Here is a 25,273-nt window from a genome sequence, read left to right as displayed (position 1 = left end):
TTGCTATCACAAAGCAAAAAGAACATTATCTGTTCCACCTAAAGCCCACTCTACAAGAAAGATAGGGGCTTCTATGGCGTTTCTAAGGAACATACCCTTAGAGGACATCTGCAAAGCAGCCACATGGTCAACACCGCACACCTTCACAAAACATTACTGTGCAGATGTGCACACCAAACAACAAGCTAGTGTGGGCCAGGCTGTATTAAAGACACTGTTTCAAACCAATGCAACGGATACCGGTGGTCGCCGCTAGGGTTGGGTACTGCTATATAATCTATGCACAGTGTATAATCTGCAGCTCATATGCCTCGAACGGAATATGCTACTTACCAGTATGCATCTGTTCTTGGCATGTAGAGCTGCAGATCTTTACACGCCCACCCGGCTACCTGTATCCGTTCCAGTCTATCTTATTTAGATACAACACACATGGGTTTCTTTACTATTATCACTACGCTCCATCTTTTCCCTGCTGGCGAAAAACAATCTGAGGATGGAGCCGAAGCCCATGCGCAGTACGTACCCAACTTGTGACTTCCAAACACTGTCCAAGAAGAAAAACAAACTGCAAACATCCGGGCCCAACACCAGATGGCGATCTATGCACAGTGTATAGATCTGCAGCTCTACATGCCAAGAACAGATGCATACTGGTAAGTAGCATATTCCTTTATATATTTTTCCCCCACATTTTTCACCCGCAAAAAGTAATAATAAAACATATGTAACAAGCATTGGCATAGCCAAAAGGTCTCGCCTTTGGGACCTTATAAGTGTTTAGACAGGTTAAATCTGGTCCCAACCTGTACCTACCGGAAATACCCCTAAATTGAGTATTTATGGGCAACCCTGAACCTGGCCTCCTCAGACCACAAGAAAGAAGGACCGAAGAGCCGTGTTGAAGGAAGAAAAGGAGGACACCAACTGACTTGGACTCAGCTCTACCTGTCAGTCCCAACCTTGCCCAGCTCCAGCATAATCCTGGTACGTCCTGCAAACAGCAGCCCCTAGAATCCGGAGTACCTGCCCTGCATTCACTAAAAATACTTTGTCTCACGTGAGCATCAGATTTGCTCACCAACACTCTGGCTCCAGACAAATTAGCGAGTCTGCACCCGACACCCACGGCTTGAGTTCGAGTGGCCCAACACCACGAGGTTGTCCCCTGATGATGCCTGCAGCCCCTATCTGGAGGATCCCCCCCGACAGCGACCGAAGCCGATAAGGAAAACCCAACACCAAAAGACCCCCCTGCACCTGAAGCCCCATGGTCTTGGGTGGCCCAACCCACTATGTTCCGGCATCCCTTGACATCCCAACTTACCTCTCCAACCCGTGGCTGCCTCCAGAAGATCTTTGTGCCCGAGCCTGCATTGCCGCTGTGGGTGCCCTTTGTGCGCTATTTTGGATCCCCTAGGAGCCTTGCTCCCACATTTAAGTGGCGTGACCATGGGCTTCCACCAACCGGAGGCTCCTTTTCCCCCATTGGATGACATTGGGCCTCAGCACTCTGCACCTGGGTGCCCTAGTGCAGCTGAGGGTGCTCTTTGAGTGCATCCTTGACCCTGGGGGATCCCTGGTTCTAACCCCCAAAAAGTCAACCCCCAAGACTGTTTACTTACCTGGAAAAAAATAACCCTATTTTTCTCCATAGGATTGCAAAAAGCTGAGTTGCTATGGTCAGGGTTTTAAAGATTACCCTTTTCTTCACTGGAAGCCAGTGTAACTGGTTGCAGGTCTGAGTGATTGGGGCAGACTTTGGAAGGATAAATTGTATGCGGACTACCAGAATCTAAATCTTTTGCGGCCTTTGAATAAGGTAGTCGGGGAGTCCAATGTATAGGACATTGGTATAGTCCAACCTTTGCAGTATTAGTCCCTGTACTACTGTTTTCTGGGTTTCCTATGGCAGAGATTTTAGGAAATACCTCCACGTTTTAAGGATCCAGCACGCGTACTTGACCACAGCTGCGATCTGCAATTGGAGGGATAAGCGTGTAGCAGTTGGCATCCTAGGTTCCTGGCCAATTCAGTAGGGGAGGGAACAGGATGGTACAGCTGGCTGATCATGCCTCTGAATATCCGGGGAGAGGATAAGCACCAAATAGCTGGATCTCCGTTTTTTGAGGGTTGCATTGTAGGGAGTTGGTTTTTAGCCAGCCCATAATTGCTGTCATGCATGCTGCAAATTTAGTCTTACCCTCAAGTTCAATATTATTATAGGTCAGCAGCAGTTGACTATCGTCTGTGTAAGAGAACACCTGGATGTCAAAGGATTCAATGAGATAAGCCAGTGGGAGGGGTCAAGTATATGTTTGAAAATGTAGGGGACAGGGCTGAGCCCTGAGGCACCCCATACTTAATACGTTTGGCTTCAGAGAAGAAAGGCTTGAGCCAAACAGCTTGTTGCTTGTGTTCTAAAACAGAACCTAGCCAGGCCAATGCTTTTCCCTCTACCCAGATATCTGCAAGGCAGTGTAACAGAATCTCATGAGAGATCGTGTTGAATGCTGCAGAGAGGTCTAACAAGATTACTGCAGCATTCTGGACTGCATTCAATGTGAATTTGACGGTGTCCGTGATCTCCAAGTGCTGTCTCAATACTGTGTAAGGGCCTAAAACCGGTCTGATACAGGTGTAGGAGTTTAGATGTTTCCAGGAAAGATGTCTGCTGGGCGTTAATGATTTTTTCAAAATCTTGGTAATCCTCAGGAGCAAGGTGATTGGTCTAAAATGGGAGTGCTTTTGGGTCAGTGTTGGGTATTTTCAACAAGGGAATGACATTGGCCCTTTTCAAAGCAGAGAGTAGAATCCGTGAAAGCAATAAAGTCGAACAAAGCTCCTGGTAGTTAGGTGCTAGGCTTTTCCCTACTGCTCTCATAATTTGAGGACGCTAGTGCCTATATTGCTCTGGGGTCAATGCGGCGCAGAATTATTCAAGCTTTTATTATTTCAGTGACGACTGCTATGATGCAGAGTCACCAGGGATACAAGTAAGTAACCTTTTCTTCTCCATTATCTTTCAGTGATTCACGAAGGTCAAGCCCTCCTCCCAAGTTGAGGCTCACTAAATGGCTGTGTATGCCTGCTTGCTCACATACTTCAAAATCTGAGCTATGGTGGCATCTATTGCAGTGGTTCTTAACCCTTTGACTTCTGTGTACCCCCACGGATTACCATTGAAAGCCAGCCACTTCTCACCCAAGCAATTTCCACGATTTCAACTTCAAGCCAATACGCAAAATTATGGAAACAAGTATACATCAAAAGATAACACATCATTAAATGTTGTATTTATTTTACTAACAAACATGCAAATATCGAACTTTTAATAGGAACATTGTATATGTAGTTTTATTAGAGCAATATTCTAGCATATTACTTTTATTTTTTTTCTCCAAATGCATGTTTTTTTATCGGCTCAATTGCAATACTCGTGCAGCTGCCATGAATCAAGATAAGTTGTCAGCTTTCAGTTTGTTGCGGACTCCCTGAGTAGGCATTAAGAACCGCTGCTCTAGGGGAATAGAGTAAATAACGTTTTAGTTCATTGTCTGGAGTTTTGATAATTTACAATGAAGCAGATGTACTATTAAATCCAACACTGTTTAAGTATCTATGGCTACTTTCTGTTATGCGCTACTTTATTTAACCTAGACAACTGGGGATGATTCAAAAATGTGAATCTATGAACGCTTCCAAGGCAGTAGAACTGTTGTTACAGATTAAGTATATTTATTTCATTCTGCGGAGAATATTTTTAGATGTTGATATTAGTTGGTTTTGATAACATTATTGTTAATTGGACTGGCTTGACACTCTTATTTAGTTTTTCCTCCTCACTTTATATACTACATTTGACACATGTATATAATATGCGTTCTGCCATGATTATTGCTTTACTGTACGGTGCAAACTAATCCAATCACCGGAAATGTAATAACAAGACATCTTATAATGTTTTTTTCATCCTTCAGTGAGAAGGATACTTCTAAAGAGAAAGAGAAAAAAGTGAAGAAAACTATACCTGTTTGGGCTACATTAAGTGCTAACCAGTTAGCTCGTGCACGAAAGGTGACACACCTAGCTTCGTCTTCTCGTCCCAAAATGGATGCCATTCTCATCGATGCCATAAAAGTAAGAGGAAGTGTTTTTCAATACGTAGTCACTTCTGCTTCTGTGGTTGCCTGCATGCTTCATTTGAAAGACTGTACTGGGTTACAATTAGACTGTTTCACTTGTGATATTTTATTCCTGCAAGTATTTAAGAATTGATAATTTGGTATGTTCTAATATTGAACCCGGTTATAAAAGTTTTTTACTTTAAATTTCCTGTTTCATGTGGCATTGAAATTATGCATTATAAAAGTAAGATCTATTCTAATCAAGCTGTTTTTATTAATTGCCAAAACTTCAGCTTCCAGTTATACAGCTTTCAAAATCCTCTTTTCCAGGAACCAAGCTCAGTTTTATGTTCCTTTCAAACAGAGAGCAACCCTGAACTCTCTTATCAAAGGTTCACTTCTAGCACACAATTTCATTACTGTGAAATTTGCTTGTGTAGATCCTTCAAGATATAGCCACTGATATTCACACTGAAAGCAGAAAAGTCTTCTCAAAATCAGTTTCGACTTCATTTGTATGGTCAAACTTGTAATGAACCTCTACTCCTCACCAAAGTTTGTCATTAGGCAGACATTCAGCTTCAAGACTAACAGCAAACCCAGATGGAACTTTGAGTTCCAAATGAGGTATAAACTGTCACGCACATTCAAAGTTAAAGAAATTTAATTCTGTCCACCATCAAATCCTGAAATAGAGCTATTTATTGCCTCTGGGAAATAGTGATCTTGCTCAACCACTTTCCGCTGACAGACCAAGAGCAGATTCAGACAGTGTAAAACATGTATTACCCCTGGCACTAGCCATAAATGTAGCACATTATTTTTATTAGCATAGTAGAGCCACTTCTCAACAAAATAATGCATACAATTTTGTGCTTCCATGCGCTCTTTGAGTTGTAAGCATTATTGTTAATTTGAATGTTCGATCATACAGTTTAATCTTAAGCATCATTTTCTCTACTATTCTGTTTCATCCCTTTCCTTTAAATGCGATAAACGAAAGCATTTCTCAGTGCATTTTGAGTATTGCCCTTTTAATAGAAATGTATCGTTTTATTCTTAAATTCAGATCTAATCATGTATTTTCTGTCTTTTACAAAGAATATTTAATCACTTTTCTCACGTTTACCTTATGGCAAGCGATTGCTCTCCATAAGCCCATAAACATAATATCAACTCACAGGTTAGGTGCACACCCTTTTCTCAATTGAAATGTTATTGAACTCTGTTGGAATTTCACCCTCCTGGGTAGCGTTCAATTTTTTCCCAGCTTGATTGTGCTATGTCAGTGCATCCATATACACTTAGCTGCAAGACACCTTTTACATCTGGTTGACATCAGCATGAAGAATAGAAGCAAAGTTTCCAAGAGACGATCGAAGAGGGGATTTGCACCTTTACTAGTAATAAGAACAGGGAACCAGTACAAATACAGTCTACAGCAACAGTGTAGCAACCCAAAATCCTGTCTGTTGTCTCTGAACTGAAGAAAAAGAAACCAAATGATGCATGGAATTAATGTACTTAATTGGTAAACATTGTTTGCCACGAATCCTTTTTCCTGCACGGAATTACAACGCAGTCGTTACAACGACTGCATTGTAACAACGCATACCATTACTACACAAGTCGGAACAACGACCTGCGGAGGGTGCAGAAGGTGTTGGATTTCAAATTCAACACCTTCCCTACTGTTGCACAAACTGGAGTTGGAATAGTAAATTATACTATTCCAACATCCAGCACCCCCCGAGACCAAGTCATTGTTACGAATTGCGGGGTAATGGTATGCGTAGTTATAACGTGGTCGTTGTAACGAATGCGTGTGAGAAAGTGCCCTCTTTCTGCATGGTTGCACCCACATTTTGCTGAGTTGCTGATGTGCTTTGAGTTGTGCTCCTGCTAATCAGGTACCCAGGGCCTATGTTCCTTCCCTAAAATTGCATTGAAGCCTAAACCCAATTGGCATCCCTGGCTACGGTCAGCCCCTGGTAAATGATACCACAGGTACCCAGGTCAGTGTGACCAAAGAAAGCCCCTAAAGGCTGCAGCACTTATTGTGCCACCCTTGGAGGCCCTGCACCTTTTCACTCACACACTGCCTTTGCAGACTGGCTGTCTTGGTGTAGAACAAAGTAAAGAGTCGACAACCCACTGCACTGGCATATATTAGTTACCCCTCTAGCTGGGTGCACTATACCAGTGGTAAAGGTACAGGTGCATGAACCCTGTACCCCTTTTGAGAAAGTGGCTCTGTATATACTGTTCCCAAATAGGTACAGGGTGTACAGAGTCCACAGTCCCCAAGGGTTTGACAGAGGCTAAAGTTAGATATAACCTTACTCTCCAAAGTGGTAGCTTGGTCGAGCAGTAAGGCAGTATCAGAGGACAGTGTAAAGTATTTGTTGTACACACTCAGTCAGCAAATGGTCTCACACACTCAATAACTGAACTCTAGGCCAATGGTTTATATATAAAAAATATATGCTTGTTTTATTTTAGAACCAACAATTGGAATTAAAATATACTGTTCGAGGCATATGAGCTGCAGATTATACACTGTGCATAGATCGCCATCTGGTGTTGGGCCCGGATGTTTGCAGTTTGCTTTTCCTCTTGGAAAGTCTTTGAAGTCACGAGGTTGGTGACTCCTCCTTTGGTTCGTATTGCGCATGGGCTTCGGCTCCATCCTCACATTGTTTTTTTCCGCCATCGGGCTCGGATGTAATACTTCGCGCTCCGGTTCCGAACTTTTCCAGTTCAACGATTGACGCAAAATCCTCGCTCATCGAGCTCATTCAGATAATAAATCATCTTAATTACCTTCTCTTCGGCACTTCTTCGATTCCGGTCGTCGACGGCGGCCTTCGGGCCTTTTCCGGCACCGGTCTCGGCTGATGGAAAGAACTCCCTTCAAGAAGTGCCCTCGATGTGGGTCCAAGTTTCCCCACACCGATCGTAATGAGGTGTGTAACCTCTGCCTCTCCCCAGAACACGAGGCCCGAGACTGTCCCGCCTGCAAGTCTTTTCGCTCTAAAAAGACTATTCGAGATCGACGGGCTAGGCACAACATGGCGCACTCCTCGACCTTCGCTCCAGTCGACATCTTCGGGGACGACGTCGAAGCTCCGGGACAACAAAACATCGAACAGGAGGATGACGACCTCGTCAGCGCTTCCGAGGCCGACGACTCAGATGTGGAGGACATCACCCCGGCGCAGCAGGTCGTGAGTACAATACCCCCTCCCACGCCGATACCGAAAAAGGCTCCGGTCACACCTTCGCCTCTGGGCCTAGGCAAGACCAAGGACACTGCTTCTCACACCCCACCTTCGGGCCCGGTAAAGAAGCCTATTAAGCCTTCCGGCAGCTCGGGCTCGAGCCAGCCGACCACCGGTGCCGAAAAACACCCTTCGGCACCGAAGAAAAAATCGGCCTCCACCTCCACACTGAACCTGGCACCAAAGCCTTCGGTGTCAAAGCCTGCTCTTCCGGCGCCGACCAAACATCACAAGGCCCTCGGCACCCACACTCCCGTGCCGAAGCCTTCTTCGGCACCGAGCAAAAAATCGGAGGTTCCAAAGAAGCACGGCTTAGATAAGCCTAAAAAGCCGTCGGCCCCGAAAACTTCGGCGCCGACCGAACAACCAGTGTCGCAGGAACTTTTCACACCGGATCCTCTGCAAAAAACACTCACCAAGGATCCAAAGACTGGACACTTGAGATTGTCTTAAAAAAAGAGACACTTGGATAAACCAGCTCCACCTCCACCTCCAAAAAGGAAAGACATATCTACCTCTCCTTTCAGGGTGCCTTCCCCACCTCCTCCACTTTCCCCACCTCCACCCCCTCCACCTCATCGTTCCCCCACCTTGTCTCCTGTCCCAGACGATTTGGGAGACACTTATTATGATCCAGCAGATGTGCCACAAGACCCCACCCCTACTGGATCTCCAGACCCATGGGCCGACTATAACAGTCCGGACATCCCAGATGTCCCACAGGATGACCTTTACCCATCTAGGCCATCCCCACCGGAAGATTCCTTAGGCTTTCACCACTTGTTACAAAGGGCGGCACACCACCACGGGGTGGAGTTACATACTGACCCAGTGGAGGAAGATTTTCTCCTAGACACCTTCGACGATGCACATAGGTCTACTGCCATTCTACTTATGTTAAAGGGCGTAATTAAACATGCACCTGAGGTTTTTAAAGACCCAGTCAGGGCCAGGGTCCTAAACCCTCGTATAGAGAAGAAATACAAAGCCGCCCCCACAGACCCATCATACATTAAAGGCCCTGCACCATTAGATTCCCTAGTGGTATCTACAGCTAGGAAGCGCTCTAATTCTCAGGCGTCAGGCGAAGCACCACCACCTGACAAAGAGTCCAAGCTCCTAGACGCGTCAGGGAAGCGCACTGCGTCACAAGCCGCCAATATATGGCTTATCGCCAATACGCAAGCGCTGTTGGCCCGATACGACAGGGCGCATTATGATGAGCTAGAGACCATCATGCACCATCTCCCTGAAAAGTACAAGACTAGGGCTAATGAGTTGATTCAAGAGGGAAAAAAAATAACTAATACCTCGATACGCTGTGCCCTAGATGTAGCAGATACAGCCTCCAGGGCCATAAACACTAGTGTCCTTCTCCGTCGCCATGCCTGGCTCAGAGTTTCAGGTTTTAAACCTGAGGTACAAGCCTCTATATTAAACCACCCATTCGACCAAGATCATCTATTTGGCCCCAAAGTTGATGAATCCCTTAAAGATGAAGAAAGATACTGACACGGCGAAATCCATGGGAGCCCTGCTGTCACATACTCCCAGGCGCTCTTTTCACCGCTCTTTCTTTCGGGGCACGGGCAGAGGCTACTCCTCGGATAGTGCATCCACGTCCTACAAATCCCCTCCTCAATCTACCTTCACAAAGGGTTATCAAAGAGGTGGATACAGAAGCAATAATAATAAGGGCAGAGGCAAGACAAATACCGCCCGCTCTGCCACACCTCCTGCCCAATGACTTTCCCCGCTCCCTCCAGACCATTCCACTCCGGTCGGGGGCAGACTACAACATTTCCTTCACATCTTGGAGACCATCACCTCAGACAGATGGGTGACACAAATTATTCAGTCAGGGTATTGCCTAGAATTAACATCTACCCCCCCAAACATTCCACCCAGGCACCACCCTATGTCTCAAGAACACACTGCGCTCCTAAAACAGGAGGTGATCTCCCTCCTGGAAAAAGGAGCCATAGAACAGGTCCCCATAAATCAACAAAATTTAGGGGTCTACTCCCTGTACTTTCTGATTCCAAAGACAGAGACGAGACTCTACGACCTATCCTAGATCTCAGACCTCTAAACACTTACATACATTCAGACCATTTTCACATGGTAACCCTTCAACAGGTTCTTCCACTCCTCTCCCAGAACCATTTTCTCACCACTCTGGACTTGAAAGACGCATACTTTCACATCCCAGTACACCAGTCTCACAGAAAGTACCTCAGATTTGTGGTGGACGGGCAACACTACCAGTTCAAGGTGCTTCCGTTCGGGGTAACAACAGCACCAAGGGTATTCACCAAGTGCCTAGCAGTAGTGGGGGCACACCTCAGAAGACAGCACATTCACGTCTTCCCGTATCTGGACGACTGGCTTAATAAAAGCCAAGTCCTACGAACAATGTGTGCAACATACCGCCGCTACAGTCCAACTACTTCACCAGCTAGGTTTCACGGTGAACCATCAAAAATCCCACCTGGTACCTTCACACACAAAACAATACCTGGGTGCCACCATAGACACCTCGAAAGCCATAGCCTATCCCAATCCTGCCAGGATTGCAAAAATACAGGCTCTGCGTCAAAAATTCTTATGTCAACACTCTCTCCCAGCAAGAGTGTTTATGCAACTGATAGGGATGATGGCCTCTTGCATATTTATAGTGCCCCATGCAAGACTCCAGATGCGTCCACTCCAAGAGTACTTAGCGCGCCAGTGGAACCAGGCCCAGGGGCAACTGACAGATCTGGTGTTGGTAGACGGTCGCACCCATCGCTCTCTACAGTGGTGGAACACCACAAACCTTTCCAGAGGTCGACAGTTCCTGGACCCGGTTCCACAAATAATACTAACAGACGCATCGCTCCCCGGCTGGGGAGCTCATCTGTTACATCTCACAGCACAGGGCACATGGACGCCGCAACAGAAGTTACTCCACATCAACCATATGGAGTTACTGGCAATCTTCCTCGCCCTAAAATCCTTCGACGCAGATTTCAGGCAAGGCAGTCCTCATTCGCACAGACAACATGACTGCCATGCACTACATTAAAAAACAGGGGGGCACACACTCTCCACAGCTCTCTCAATTAGCACAGAGCATATGGAGATGGGCAATTCCACAAAAGATCTTTCTCCTGGCCCAACATGTCCCAGGAGTCCAAAACACCGTGGCAGATCTGCTCAGCAGACAGACGTAGCAGATCCACGAGTGGGAACTTCACCCACAGGTTCTTCACCCGTTCTTTCAGAAGTGGGGGCATCTACACATAGACCTATTCGCCACCCACGAAAACAAAAAATGCCCAAGCTTCGCCGCCAGATATCCACACCCATTGTCCAAAGGCAATGCGATATGGATGAACTGGTCAAACAAATTTGCATACGCTTTTCCACCTCTCCCACTAATTCCATTAGTGGTGCGAAAGCTACAACAGCATTCCATAACACTGATCCTAGTAGCTCCAACATGGGCCAGACAACCGTGGTACACCACACTACTGGAACTCTCGGTAGTACCACACCAAATGCTACACCTCTCACCATGCCTCCTAACCCAGAACCATGGAGAGATCAGGCACCCGGACCCAGCTCAGCTCAACCTTGCGATCTGGCTCCTGAGGTCCTAGAATTCGGATACCTTAATCTTCCCCCTGATTGCATGAGTATTATCAGGGAAGCTAGACGCCCTACTACCAGGGCATGCTATGCTGCAAAGTGGAAAAGATTTGTTGTTTACTCCCACAACAACACAATCAATCCTTTAAATGTGTCCATACAGCATATTGTATGTTACTTGCTCCATCTCCAAAGGTGTAACCTAGCATATACATCCATTCAGTTACACCTCGCAGCGATTGCTGCTTACTTACAGAACAGGCAGCACCTGTCACTTTTCAGGGTGCCTGCCATTATAGCCTTTATGGAAGGCCTCAAAAGAGTAATTCCACCCAGAGTACCACCCTCACCTGTGTGGAACTTAAATATAGTTCTCACACGGTTAATGGGACCCCCTTTCAAACCTTAACATACATGTGAGCTCCAATTTCTCACATGGAAAACAGATTTTCTAGTGGCCATCACTTACCTCAGAAGGGTTAGTGAAATACAAGCACTCACTATACAAGAACCTTTTCTTCAAATGCATCAGAACAAGGTTGTACTCCGCACCAACCCAAAATTTCTACCCAAAGTCATTTCTCCATTCCATCTAAACCAGTCGGTAGAATTACCAGTCTTTTTCTCACAACCTCAAACCGTTGCGGAAAGGGCTTTACACACACTGGATGTAAAAAGGGCGTTACTTTACTACATCCAAAGGACACAACCTTTCAGGAAAACCAAACAGCTATTTGTGTCCTTCTCTCCACCACATAAAGGCAACCCTTTTTCTAAATCAGGGATAGCTAGGTGGATTGTAAAATGCATACAGATTTGCTACCGCAAAACGAACGCTATCTGTTCCCCCTAAATCCCACTCTACAAGGAAGGTAGGGGCTTCTATGGCTTTCCTATGAAACATACCACTAGATGACATCTGCAAAGCAGCGACATGGTCAACACCGCACACTTTCACAAAACATTACTGTGTAGATGTGCAAACCAAGCAACAAGCTAGTGTGGGCCAGGCTGTACTAAAAACACTGTTCCAAACAACTGCAACGGATGCCGGTGGTCGCCGCTAGGGTTTGGTACTGCTATGTAATCTATGCACAGTGTCTAATCTGCAGCTCATATGCCTCGAACGGTATATGCTACTTACCAGTATGCATCTGTTCTTGGCATGTAGAGCTGCAGATCTATACACGCCCACCCGCCTCCCCGGCTACCTGTATCCGTTCCAGTCTATCTTATTTAGATACAACACACATGGGTTTCTTTACTGTTATCACTACGCTCCATCTTTCCCTGCTGGCGAAAAACAATCTGAGGATGGAGCCGAAGCCCATGCGCAATACGAACCAAAAGAGGAGTCACCAACCTCGTGACTTCCAAAGACTTTCCAAGAGGAAAAACAAACTGCAAACATCCAGGCCCAACACCAGATGGTGAGCTATGCACAGTGTATAGATCTGCAGCTCTACATGCCAAGAACAGATGCATACTGGTAAGTAGCATATTCCTTCTCAGAATGAGATGCTTTATATAAATACTTTTGCAATATGTAATTGACTTTTGTAAACAGTTACAAGTGGTTGCAATAGGCAACACTATTTTAAACACAATAATGTATTGAGTTCAATGGAAGTTTCATGGTTCGAGGCATGTGGGCTGCTGAATTCATATCTGTGCATAGATCGCCGCCTAGTGTTGGGTCCGGATGTTTGCACGTTGTTGTCCTGGAAGAGTCTTCGAAGTATCACGAGATAGGTGACTCCTCCCCTGGACCACAGTGCGCATGGGCATCCTCTCCATCCTTAGATTGTTTTTTTCCGCCATTGGGTTCGGATGTGCTTATCTTAGCTCAAGTTAGGAAAATTCAGTTTAAGGCCAAAAGGCCTTTAGTTTTCGTCGGTACTGTTCCCGTTCGGTCTCGACTAGTTTCTTTACTACTTTAGAACCTTCTTCCAGCCTTTCGGATCCCTTTGGTCCGAACATCGAACTTACATCCATTCAAACGGTGTCCTTTATGCCACGCAAAATACCCACACATCGACGTCCACCCGGTATGCAACAAATGTCTCTCACCGGATCACGATGAGTCGAAATGTATGGCCTGTGCCCGATTCCGATCGAAGAAGACTCTCCGGAATCGACGGGCGGCGAGATTAGAAGCGCAGCAATCTGTGCCTGCCCCGGCCAACATCTTCAGCACCGAAGACTAGGACGCCGAGAGCGTGGAAGAAGTAGACTCCAGCCCCGCTTCCTAACACGATTCTCGATCGGAAGACGACGATGAGGTGCTTTTTCAAAGGGAAGTAGTCCTCGACGAGGTAGGAGACTTCGATGAGGCCTTTGGGGCCGAAGAAGATAGCTCTAGCGAGGAGCCAGGCCCACCCGTCGATACGGAGGCCGACAAAGTGCGTCATCATAAGGCTCAGGTCAAGGGATCGCCTCCGGGCCTTACCCGAGATCAGTCTCAAAGTTCTTCGGCCCCGCCTTCCGGCCCGGCCTCGAACATCCCGCACGAGCCATTGTTAACGAAAACGACTGGGTTCCCTTCTACGAAACCAATCGTCGCACCAGTTCCACCGAAACCAAAAGTGAAACTGACTGTAATCGGCTCGAAGGCCTCGAAGCCCTCCACGCCTTCGACGCCAGCAAAGGCCGTCTGCCCCGAACGCAGTAAAAGGGATTTCGGCGCCGAACTCACTGCAGCGGATATCGGTGCCGACCCGAAGAAAAAGGCCCTCGGTCCCCCCAAAGCGCCTCGGCCCCTGGCACCGAAACAGTCGGCCCCGACCACCAAAGTCAAAATGGCTGACCCATCTGCGTCGACGTCGAAGACAGCGGCACACGCCAAGTCGTCGACTCCAACGACCGTCGATACCTCTCTTCGGATCGATGACCCCATGGCTCCAAAGCAGTCGACGCCTACCTCCAAGGTGCCGACCGGTTCCAAAGAGCCTTCCGCGTTCTCAGTGCAACAAGTCGCGGCGTCGTTGCAACGCATCAGGGAATGGGCAGCCCTCCGATCCACGTCGGGCCCCGACACGCACAAGGCTCCAAAGGCACCCTCGGCGCCAACCAACATCACTTTTGGCTTGCCGCCGTCCACGGCGCCGAAGATGTTCGAGATCCGAACACGTGTCCGCCAGACACAGTCCCCGTCTACTGGACACACAGATTCTGAGCCTTCACAGCCACAATTCATCGACGCCAACACTGGTAAACTGATGCTCCGCAAGCGGAAGATCACGCCAGAGAGGGGATTGGACTCCTACAGAATACCTCAAGCACAAATTGCCAGCGGGGTCGAAACCAGTTCTTCATGAACGCTTAAAACCCTCCTATCAGGATCCCCAGTCCTTTTCTCCTACGCCTTCAGAGACAGACGCAGTAGAGGACTATATGGGAGATGATACCACATACCCTGGGGATGTCGATCCTGATGAGCATCTGCAAAACCCAGATCAGGCATGGGATGACCCTACAGACCAGAGTACCGCGCCAGATACCCATGACACGCAGCTTTACAGCACAAAGACATCTCCCACAGAGGACACTGCTGCCTTCAATGCCCTCATAGAACGGGCTGCTGCTAATCATGGAGTAGAACTCCATTCTGACACTGTCGAAGAAGACTTCTTGGTGGACACTTTCGCCTCTTCCGAAAGAACTGTCAAAACTCTGAGCATGTTGAAAGGAGTTCTCAAACCTGCAAAAGACATTTTTAAGGAAACAACCAGGGCACGGGTGCTAAACCCCAGGATTGAAAAAAATTACAAGCCTGCACCCGGAGACCCTATGTACATTAGGGGTCAGTTACCTTTGGACTCCATAGTAGTTGCTAACGCTCGCAAACGAGCCCATTCGCAGACAACAGGTGATGCTCCTCCCCCCAGACAAGGAGTCCAAAGTGCTGGAGACATCAGGCAAAAGGATTGCAGCACAAGCAGCAAACATCTGGCGCATTGCCAACACACAGGCACTCCTGGCCCGTTATGATCGTTCCCACTACGACACACTAGAATCACTACTCCAACATTTGCCAGATGACTACAAAGAGGCAGCGGAGCTCCTCATCAGAGAGGGACAACTCCTAACCAATGCATGCATCAAGTGCGCCCTGGATGCTGCCGACCCAGCGGCAAGGGCAATCAATACAAGCGTCATGTTGAGACGACACGCATGGTTGAGAATCTCAGGCTACAAGCCGGAGATTCAGAACAACATCTTAAATCAACCAGTCAACCCCGACTACTTATTCGGCCCTAAAGTTGACACTACCCTCGAGAAAATTAAAAAAGACACTGACACTGCGAAATCAATGGGGGCTCTGCAGACGCAACAGTTTCGTAGTGGCTCCTTTCGTCGCCCCGGGAATAGAGGAGCAGCTAGAGGCCAGGGGTCACAGCAGCAATACACTAAAGGGGGCACACAGAGTACCTACGATAAAACCAACAGAGGTGGATATCGTGGCTCCAGCACCAAGAGCAGAGGACGTGGTTACGGCAACACCAGGTCCTCACCCAAAAACAAACAGTGACGCCCTCTCCCTGCCCCCCGACCACATAACACCTGTCGGGGGTAGACTCCAGCGGTTCCTGTCCACGTGGAAAACCATCACCACAGACCGGTGGGTCAGGGACATTATCCAGCACGGTTACTGTCTCGAATTAACCTCCACTCGACCCAACATACCGCCAAGGCACCGTCCTCTGTCCGTAGAGCACTTAGCATTATTGCAGCAGGAAGTGCTAAGCATGCTGCAAAAAGGTGCAATAGAGGTCGTGCCCGTCAACCAGCAGGGGACAGGGGTGTACTCTCTGTACTTCTTAATCCCAAAAAAGGACGGGTCGCTCAGACCTATACTAGACCTGAGACCCCTCAACCACTACATTCTCTCAAAACATTTCCATATGCTCACCCTACAGCAGGTTCTCCCGCTACTCAGTCAGGGAGACTTCCTAGCAACACTGGACCTAAAAGATGCGTATTTCCACATACCCATACACCCTTCACACCGGAAATATCTCAGGTTCACTATTCAGGGGCATCACTACCAGTTCAAAGTTCTCCCCTTCGGAGTGACAACAGCACCCAGGGTCTTTACCAAGTGCCTAGCAATAGTGGCGGCACATCTACGAAGACAACACATTCACGTCTTCCCTTACCTGGACGACTGGCTTGTTCAGGCAAAGTCAGCCCATCAATGTGCCAGCCACATGTCCCTCACCATTCACCTTCTTCACAGTCTGGGATTCTCACTAAATTACCCAAAATCACATCTCCAACCCGCACACGTACAACAGTACCTGGGCGCGACCATAGACACTCTGGCAGCCACAGCTCAGCCAAATTTAGTGAGGATCAACAGCATGCAACTGCTGATCACAAAGTTCAAACCTCAACACTCCCTTCCTGCGCGAGTGTTCATGCAGTTGATAGGCATGATGGCCTCCTGCATTTTCATAGTCCCGCACCACGAGACTACATATGTGCCCGCTTCAGGAGTGCTTAGCACGTCAATGGAATCAGGCTCACGGGCAACTAAAAGACGTAGTGTTGGTGAGCGGACTATGGACAACGCAACAAAAGAAGATGCACGTCAACGTTCTGGAACTGATGGCAATCTTCCTAGCCATGAAGGCATTCAAAGTACACTTGTGCAACAAAGTCGTGTTGATCCGGACGGACAACATGACTGCCATGTACTACATACAGAAGCAGGGAGGAACACACTCTCCACAGTTGTCTCATCTGGCTCAGAGCATGTGGAAGTGGGCCATTCAGAGGAACATATTCCTCATGCCGGAACACCTCCCTGGCAAGGACAACCAGATGGCGGATCTGCTCAGCAGACACAGCCACCAGATGCACGAGTGGGAGCTACATCCGTCAGTGCTCCAACCGTACTTCCAACAGTGGGGTCATCCAGAGATAGACCTATTCGCCACAAACGAAAACGCAAAATGCCAAAGCTTTGCCGCCAGGTTCCCACATACACAGTCACAGGGCAATGCGATATGGATGAACTGGTCCGGCAGATTTGCGTACGCTTTTCCCCCAGCGCCATTAATATCTCTAGTGGCACGCAAACTGCGACAACACTCACTGACACTCATCCTAGTTGCTCCCACATGGGTGCGCCAACCATGGTACACCACCTTTCTAGAACTTTCCGTGGTGCCGCATCAAAGGCTGCGGATCAAACCCGCGCTTTTGACGCAGAACCATGGCGAGATTCAGCACCCAGATCCGCAACAGCTGAACCTGGCAATCTGGCTCCTGAAGTCTTAGAGTTTGGCTACCTAAACCTGCCACCTGACTGTATGGATATCATCAAGGAGGCCAGAAGACCCACTACCAGAGATTGCTATGCGGCTAAATGGAAGAGGTTTGTCATTTATTGTAACACCAATGACATTAACCCGCTGGACGCATCCATTCAAAACATCATTTGTTACCTCTTACACCTATACCGATGCAATCTGGCATACACCTCAATACGGATCCACTTAACCGCAATAGCAGCCTATCTCCAAAACAGGCAGCACCTCTCTTTATTCAGAGTGCCTGCCATCAAAGCCTTCTTGGAGGGACTCAAACGAGTAATTCCCCCAAGACACCCACCGGCACCGGTGTGGAACCTCAATTTGGTCCTCACCAGACTGAGTCCACCCTTCGAACCTCTCCATTCATGTGAGATTCAATTCCTCACCTGGAAAGTAGCTTTCCTAGTGGCAATCACTTCGTTAAGAAGAGTTAGTGAACTCCATTCACTAACCATTCTCTTCCAGGGGATCCTCATCAATAGTCATAAGCACTGAATATTCCCGCCCATGTGCGGGGACCCCGGAAATAATAAAATTATATATGTAAAAAACACATATATACAGCTCTGTATATGTATAAACATATATCATTTTTTCCAAGCAAATGCAGCTCCCATAAAAGGCTAGGCAATGTAAATATACACATCCAATAACACATATATACATATAAATATATATATAAAGGTATAACAATACACCTAAATCTCTTTTTTTTTTTTTTTTTTTTTTAATGAGGTAAACACTCATGAGAAATCAAAAAATAAAGAGAGCAAACTGTGGAAAAACACAGATGTACAACACATTGCCAGCCTGCAGGCTGCATTGCAATATAATACCATAGAGACTAAAAAGCCCTGTACAGGTAAAAACTGGCACCGTGCCTTTAAGGCAGCCCTGACTTCCATATCTCATCATGCCTCAGGGGTGACAGTTAGGTCAGTTGTTCTTTCCGGCTCCTTCAGTCAGGACCCTGGAATTCAGCTCTCTTCTTTTTTTGACTCTTTAGTCAAGAATTATTACAACTTTAAGATTTTTTGGACTTCTTCTTACAACATCTTTGAAGAAGTTAGTATCCTGTGTTTTTCTGACTGACTTTTTTGCTGTTTTGTCAGAAAAATGCCTTCTTTATTTGTTCCATGTCCATCTTGTGGAAAAAAGAAGGCTGCTTCAGACACACATGAGGTGTGTATTATCTGTCTGCCGGACTCTCACTCTCCAGCAACATGCCATCATTGTGAAGACCTTTCCAAAAGGACTTTAAAGGAGAGGGAGAGGATTAGGCTGTATGGCCTAGCAGAACGGTCGACGTCGAAGCAGTTGGTCCCTGTTTGCTCCCCATCGACGGCGGGCTCGGCGTCGAAGACTCCAGCGGCGGGATCGTCGCTGAGAGGTGAGGAGTCAAGGGGAAGTCATGCTGCAAAGAGAAAATCGTCGTCGACTTTAGATTCAGCGTCGAAGCGGATGCGTTCGACGTCGACGGCGTCTAAAAGCTCGGCGTCGAGGGCTCGGCGCCACAGTTCAACGTCGAAGAAGCATCTGTCGACGTCAAGAGAAGATCGATCGACGTCGGCACAGAGATATCGTTCGTCGTCGAAAGAAAGACATCGTTCGACGTCGAGGTCGGCGAGACATCATTCGACGTCGCAAGAAGTACGTAGGCGATCTCCACAGTCGACGTCGAGACCAAGATCGCCGTCAAGATCAAGATCGCCGTCGAGGAAACATCGTTCGAAGGCGAAGAGGCTTTCGACGTCTTCGGAGCATTCGACGTCGAGACAGAAGTCTCCGTCAGGAGTGACGTCGAGGCAGACGCCTCCGTCAGGGCCGACGTCGAGGCAGACGCCTCCGTCAGGGCCGACGTCGAGGCAGGAGCCTCCGTCGGAGTCGACGTCGAGGCAGAGGCCTCCGTCGGAGTCGACGTCGAGGCAAAGGCCTCCGTCGGAGTCGACGTCGAGGCAGGTGCCTCCGTCGGAGTCGACGTCGAGGCAGGTGCCTCCGTCCTCACAGGTCTCCAAAGCTTTGGTGAGGTACATGAAGCCTCCGTCGAAGATAATCTCGACGTCGAGACAAGAAGCTCGGAGCCTCGAAGATTCGAGTCAAAGATCTCCGGTGATAGGCCTATCACCGTCGAGGCAGCCCTCTGTTGAGGGTACGCAGGAGGTGTCGCATATTCGCCTCACGATTCGACCAGTCTCAAGGCGAAAATCTCCTCATAGACTGATATATACGACTCCTGAGTCACCGCGTCTCATATCTATCTCGCCTTCAGGATCAGAGGGCTCAGGTTCAAGATCAGAATCACCAGAGCTTGTGCATCAATCTCCAGTACCTGCAAGAGAAAGTTCGCAGGAGGAGGACAATGCTGTACCTCAAAGTCCCGTAAGGGAGATGCCTCAGAACCCTGCTGTACCAGACGCAATAAAGGCATCGCTAACAAGAATAAGGGGCGTGGTATTCCCAGCGACACCGATCAGACCAAGATCTCGAGAAAGAGAATCCCGAAGTCACTCTCGAGCACCAAGAAGGCGATCCAGGTCTTCCTCCCGCAGAAGGGAGTCGACCAGATCAGAGAGAAGGCGCCATAGAACCCCTTCTACCTCCCCTTCTTCCAGATCATCCAAAAGGGATTATTCACCGACACTCTCGGAGACCCCACCCTCTCGGGTATCTCCGGTAGATGATATTTCTACGTTTCAGGAAGTGTTGTGTAGAGGAGCTACAAAATTAAATATCCCCATGCCGGTTCAGGAGACCACTACATCCATAATTTTTGAAACTCTTCATGAACGTACAGTGTCACGCCCGTTATTGCCGTTAGTCCCCGGTTTGCTACAACCGGTAATGGATATCTTTCTTACACCAGCAACCACCAAAACGGCGCCGGCGAGAATTCTAAAAAAGTACCGTCCAGCTCCGGAGGATCCTCTATTCCTTAAATCAGATCCTCCACCGGACTCTGTCATCACCGCCGCTGCCAGGAAGACACATGCAGTAGCTGGATCTTCAACGGTACCACCAGATAAGGACAGTAAGACACAAGACTCCTGGGGGAGAAAAGTTTGCGGCTCAGCATCCTCAAGCTTAAAGGTGGCGAGTGCCTCGGCGCTTCTGGGGCGCTATGATAGGTCATTATGGGACTCTCTGCAGAGGTTCATTGACAAAGTTCCATCAGAGGACAGACGGGACTTTGAAGAGATTTTGCATGAGGGGAGTCTGGTTTCTAACCAGATCATAAGTGCAGCGGCGGATGGGGCAACACTGGCAGCACATGAATATGCGCATGGAGTTACAGCCAGAAGATCATCCTGGCTTAGATTGACGGCCTTGAAACCGGAGGCGCAGGCAAGAATTTTAAATCTGCCTTTCTCCGGTAGTTCTCTTTTTGGGTCCCATGCAGACGAAGAAATGGCCCGTATGAAAGCAGAGCTGGAGACCATGAAAGCTGTCGGGCTTGAAAAGAGGAAAGAGTTTCGACGCCGCAAGGGAAATGACAGGCGCAGTTACCAACAGAGGGTTCAAACCCCTCATTGGCAAAAGAACCAGGACCAGCAAGGTCAAAAGAAACAGCAATACCAGTCCCGCAAGCCATCCAGGGGACGAGGTAACAACAGGCAATCTAATGCTGGAAACAAAGCTCCGGGGAAGCAATGAGAAGCCGCTTCCTCCGTTGCTGTCCACCGCTCCGGTGGGAGGAAGTGTTGCACATCATCTTACAGAGTGGCAGTCCATCACAAAGGACAAGTGGGTACTGAATATACTGCGTCATGGGTACTCGCTTCGTTTCAGAAGTCACCCCCCATCGATTCCTCCTGTCAATTCATCCCAGCATCTAAAGCAGCTCAGAGAAGAGGTAGCGACGCTTCTACTCAAATCTGCAATAGAGAAAGTGCCCATAAACCAAAGAGGAAAGGGAGTTTACTCCAGATACTTTCTCATCCAAAAGAGGAGTGTGAAGGTAGAGTTCAGACCCATTTTAGACCTACGGATACTGAACAAGCACATAAGAAAGGAGAAATTTCGCATGCTGGCGCTCCACCAAATATATCCTCTTCTCCGGATGGGCGATTGGATGTGTTCACTGGACCTTCAGGATGCATATTTCCATATTCCCATCCTAAGGAATCATCGAAAATTTCTCAGGTTTGTGGTAGGCAACTCTCACTATCAGTTCAAAGTCCTCCCATTTGGCCTGAAGTCAGCTCCTCGAGTATTCACAAAATGCGTGTCAGTAGTAGCGGCTGCTCTGAGGCGCGCAGGAGTCTTCGTCTATCCCTACCTAGACGACTGGCTAATAAAGGGCTCATCACCACAGAATGTGCGGTCACAGCTGTCGCTATGCCTGAACTTATGTCGCAAGTTGGGTCTCAGAGTGAATGTCAAAAAGTCCAATTTTTCACCAACGCAGAGGATCCACTACCTGGGTGCAACTATAGACTCCGTAGTAGGAAAAGTGTTTCCTTCGGAGGAAAGACAGTCATCCATTATCCTCAAAGGCAGGCAGATTCTATCCAACAATCTGTCGTCGGCAAGGCAAATCTCATCTCTGCTAGGGGCCATGGCATCCTGCATCTTCCTAGTGCCCAATGCCAGGCTAAGGATGCGTCCTCTCCAGCAAGATCTCGAGGACAAATGGGATCAAAGGAGCTCCCTGTGGGAAGAAAAGGTTTGCCTCTCCTCTGCAGCCAAACAGTCAGTCAAGTGGTGGCTGAAACCAAGGAATCTACAAGTGGGGATCCCCTTCCATCAAGAGCCCCCAACTCAGACCTTAATCACCGACGCATCCCTTCAGGGATGGGGTGCGCATTTTGGGACTCTGCAAACTCAGGGACAGTGGTCCAGCAGCGAGCAGTTGTACCACATCAACATGCTGGAGCTCAGGGCAGTCCACCTAGCCCTCAAAGCGTTCCTGCCTGCGATCACGACGAGTACCATTCTAGTGCAGACGGACAATACCACCACAATGTACTACCTGAACAAGCAGGGGGGTACTCGATCCAGAACGCTCTCGCTGGAAGCTCAGTCCCTGTGGCACTGGATCCTAGCAAGGAACATCTCATTGAAAGCGGTGCACCTACCAGGAGAACTCAACGTGCAAGCGGACTTGCTCAGTCGGCATTTCCAAGAGCCAGAGGACTGGGTAATCAACGACGAGGTGTTAGAAGACATCTTCGGGGAATGGGGGCGTCCTCAAGTGGACCTCTTCGCGGACGAGCAAAACACAAAATGCCGAGGCTTCGCCTCAAGATACCATCGACCAGGATCCCTAGGGAATGCCCTTTTGATCAATTGGTCAATGACATTTGTGTACGCTTTTCCGCCTCTCCCACTAATTCCCAAGGTGGTGACCAAGCTACAGAATTCATCTGCCAAGATGATCCTCATAGCACCGGACTGGCCGAGGCAGTGGTGGTACACGGATCTCCTACACATGTCGATCCGACCCCACAAGCGGCTGCCGTGCAGGCCGGACTTGTTATCCAAGATGCAGGGGAAGATTTACCACCCCAGCCTTCCCTCGCTGAGCTTAACAGCATGGCTCCTGAAGTCCTCCAGTATGGCCATCTGAACCTCCCTCAAGAGTGTATGTCCATACTGAAGGAAGCCAGGAGGCCTTCGACAAGACACTCCTACTTCTGTAAGTGGAAAAGATTTTATATATGGTGTGCTCAGCATCATTATGATCCCACTAAATGCCAGGAGGATATAATTTTACCCTATCTTCTACATTTAGCAAGGGCAGGGTTGAAATTTTCATCCATAAAGGTTCACCTAGCAGCCATAACAGCATACAGGCGTTCGCCTTCACAGCAGTCATTTTTTAAAGTGCAGGTAGTGAAGGATTTCTTGCAAGGACTCAAGAAAGTCTATCCCCCTGTTAGACCTCCCTCCCCTTCCTGGGAGCTAAACTTGGTTCTGTCGAAGCTCATGGGTGCGCCTTTTGAGCCTATTCATAAGGCTACCCTACAGCACCTCTCATGGAAGACAGCATTTTTAATAGCCATCACTTCAGCACGGAGGGTCAGTGAGATACAGGCCCTCTGTTCTAAAGAGCCCTACACTATTTTTCATCAAAATAGGGTGGTGATGAGAACTCATCCTTCGTTCCTACCCAAGGTGGTATCGGAGTTTCATGTAAACCAAGCCATCTCCTTACCAACCTTTTTTCCCAACCCCTCCTCTCCGGCAGAGAGGGCGTTGCATTCTCTAGATGTCAAAAGGGTCCTAAAATTCTACCTAGATAGGACTAAGAATGTCAGGAAATCTGATCAATTGTTTGTGAACTATGGGGTTGTCCGTATGGGCTTTGCTGCATCCAAACGTTCCATTGCTAGGTGGATTGTTTCAAGTATTACATTGGCCTACCAACTGGCTCAGAAACCATTGGGGGCGCGCCCTAAGGCGCATTCGACAAGAGGAAAAGCGGCTACCGCGGCTTTTCTCAATAATGTCCCACTCTCCGAGATCTGCAAGGCAGCCACTTGGAGATCTGTCCACACTTTTACCAGGCATTATTGTCTGGATTCGGACACCAGAGCAGACACTCAAGTAGGACAAGCCTCCTTGAGGAATCTGTTCCATGCATAATCATTTTCATGATTCGCTTTCTCCATGGGTGATACAACCTTAGTTTCATTTGCCTGCTGGTGGAAGGGGAGCTTGCTACTCTATTCAGTGCTTATGACTATTGATGAGGATCCCCTGGAAGAGAAGGGTAAGTTACTTACCTGTAATCCTAGTTCTCTTCCAGGGGTATCCTCATCAAAGTCATAAGCAACCCACCCACCTCCCCAGGCAAATGAGAAGAAGTGTATTATTCATTATGGAAAGGATATATCTTTGTGTTTAGGACTACGGTCCCGCAAAGAACAACTGACCTAACGGTCACCCCTGAGGCATGATGGGATATGGAAGTCAGGGCTGCCTTAAAGGCACGGTGCCAGTTTTTACCTGTACAGGGCTTTTTAGTCTCTATGGTATTATATTGCAATGCAGCCTGCAGGCTGGCAATGTGTTGTACATCTGTGTTTTTCCACAGTTTGCTCTCTTTATTTTTTGATTTCTCATGAGTGTTTACCTCATTAAAAAAAAAAAAAAAAAAAAAGAGATTTAGGTGTATTGTTATACCTTTATATATATATTTATATGTATATATGTGTTATTGGATGTGTATATTTACATTGCCTAGCCTTTTATGGGAGCTGCATTTGCTTGGAAAAAAATGATATATGTTTATACATATACAGAGCTGTATATATGTGTTTTTTACATATATAATTTTATTATTTCCGGGGTCCCCGCACATGGGCGGGAATATTCAGTGCTTATGACTTTGATGAGGATACCCCTGGAAGAGAACTAGGATTACAGGTAAGTAACTTACCCTTCAAGAGCCATTCATGCAGGTTCACGCAAACAGGGTTGTACTACGTACCAATCCCAAATTCATGCCCAAAGTGATATCGCAGTTCCACATGAATCAAACTATTGAACTGCCTGTTTTCTTTCAAAATCGACAAGATGTCGCAGAGAGAATGCTCCATACACTAGATGTAAAGAGAGCCCTCATGTACTATATAGACAGAACTAAGATCTTTAGGAAGACAAAACAACTTTTCGTTGCCTTTTCTCCACAACACAAGGGCAACGCCATTTCCAAAGCAGGTATAGCCAGATGGATCGTTAAATGTATTCAAATTTGCTATCAAAAAGCTAAACGCACATTAACGATTCCCCCACGAGCCCACTCAACACGAAAGTTAGGGGCGTCCATGGCTTTCCTGGGAAACATTCCTTTACAGGAAATATGTAGAGCAGCCACATGGTCCACTGTACATACATTTACCAAACACTACTGTGTAGATGTACACTCAAAACAGCAGGCAGCTGTAGGACAGGCTGTTCTCAAAACTCT

At 47.7% G+C, this 25,273-nt stretch overlaps 1 protein-coding gene across 2 annotated transcripts in view; it reads left to right on the top strand.

Annotated features, from left to right (window-relative positions):
• HP1BP3 (heterochromatin protein 1 binding protein 3) overlaps positions 1–25,273 on the top strand; it is a 784,108-nt gene that overhangs the window by 201,256 nt on the left and 557,579 nt on the right. For both annotated transcript variants that reach the window (XM_085608963.1, XM_085608964.1), the window contains one exon: positions 3,981–4,140. In XM_085608963.1, coding sequence (XP_085465089.1) covers positions 3,981–4,140 — 160 coding nt within the window. The remainder of the gene's footprint in view (positions 1–3,980; positions 4,141–25,273) is intronic.

This window comes from Triturus cristatus, chromosome 1_2, assembly GCF_964204655.1.
Source record: "Triturus cristatus chromosome 1_2, aTriCri1.1, whole genome shotgun sequence".
Lineage (NCBI taxonomy): Eukaryota > Metazoa > Chordata > Amphibia > Caudata > Salamandridae > Triturus > Triturus cristatus.
This window is presented reverse-complemented; position numbering and strand designations above follow the sequence as displayed.